The 1108-nt window shown below is 43.1% G+C and overlaps 1 protein-coding gene across 1 annotated transcript in view; it reads right to left on the reverse strand.

The window, feature by feature from the left end:
• The window catches only part of fnta (farnesyltransferase, CAAX box, alpha), a 12073-nt gene that overhangs the window by 6459 nt on the left and 4506 nt on the right, over window positions 1–1108 (reverse strand). Inside the window, exons 5-6 of the mRNA XM_015383397.1 lie at window positions 669–795; window positions 398–546 (exon numbers count right to left, since the gene is read on the reverse strand). Coding sequence (XP_015238883.1) covers window positions 398–546; window positions 669–795 — 276 coding nt within the window. The remainder of the gene's footprint in view (window positions 1–397; window positions 547–668; window positions 796–1108) is intronic.

Raw genomic sequence — 1108 nt, forward strand, 5'->3', positions numbered from 1 at the left:
ACACATAACTGAGAGTGCGCCTTTTAGTCCGGTGCGCCTTATGGTCGTGAAAATACGGTACAATTGCTTTGCTGTTTTCAGGTTTAGTCAAATAAGGGTTTTGAATAATTTTCCATTAAATGTAATAATTTTTTTAATAATTGATTACAGAGCATTTAATTAACTTAATTGGGTGGGGTTAGCTTCCTGTTGATCCTCAGACTTTGTCTGGAAGCCCTTTTGAAAACCACTGTTTTCACCCCCACCTCATTGTGTTGCTCCATAAACTCCTAATAAGGTTGGTAGTTGTAATGTAACCAAATGTTCACAGAAAAAAGGGGCACAAGGGGGTAAATACTTTTGTGAGGTATTGCAGTGAGGGGAAGAAGAAAACAAAGATGCAGAAATGAAGACCTACTGAATCTCTCTCTGCACAACAGCCGGATCAGAGAAGCCTGTAGTGTGAGAAATAACAAAATGCCTCTGGTTCCATGCAGAGTTATTCCGCACGTCCTCCTCTAAGAGAGTCTCCACAAACTCCAGCTCCTTGTCCCACAGTTTGTACTCCTGAGGATCAAACACAACGAAACCGTATCAGCAAGCTGTAAAACGGAGGTGGTGATGTGGACAGGAAAACTAATCTTAATCCTCATGTGGTGAAGGTTAACAGGATGAGGAGCAACACTTACCTGGATGACCCACTGTCTATGCTGCCATGCATGGTAGTTCTTGGCATCTTGGCTGAGGATGTCTGCAATGAACTCGAGTTCCTCTGAGGGGTCATTCAACCACTCCACCACCATACGTCTGTGATGCCTGACAAGGGATTAGAATAATCAGAGGTTTTCTGTCATTTTTGTGATCATGGAAACAAGTCTACACTCTTTAATTAATTTAACCTGAATCTTTAAAGTCGTAGGGAAGCGGCCATTCCAACCGTTGTATTTCTGAATTCTCCCAAGTGGTGCACGACTTTACACGAGTGAATAAAGTGAATGTGATTGGTCGTTTATCAAGGGGGCGGGATTGTAGTGGAGGAAGGTTCGCAAGCCTGTTTGGTTGTAGCCGGTTTGTCGCAAGCATCTTGCTAACCAGTTAGCAACTTAGTGCTAGTAGGTTCCCAATGGGA

The sequence above is a fragment of the Cyprinodon variegatus genome, unplaced genomic scaffold, assembly GCF_000732505.1.
Source record: "Cyprinodon variegatus isolate N-32 unplaced genomic scaffold, C_variegatus-1.0 Scaffold283, whole genome shotgun sequence".
NCBI classification, from domain to species: Eukaryota; Metazoa; Chordata; class Actinopteri; order Cyprinodontiformes; family Cyprinodontidae; genus Cyprinodon; species Cyprinodon variegatus.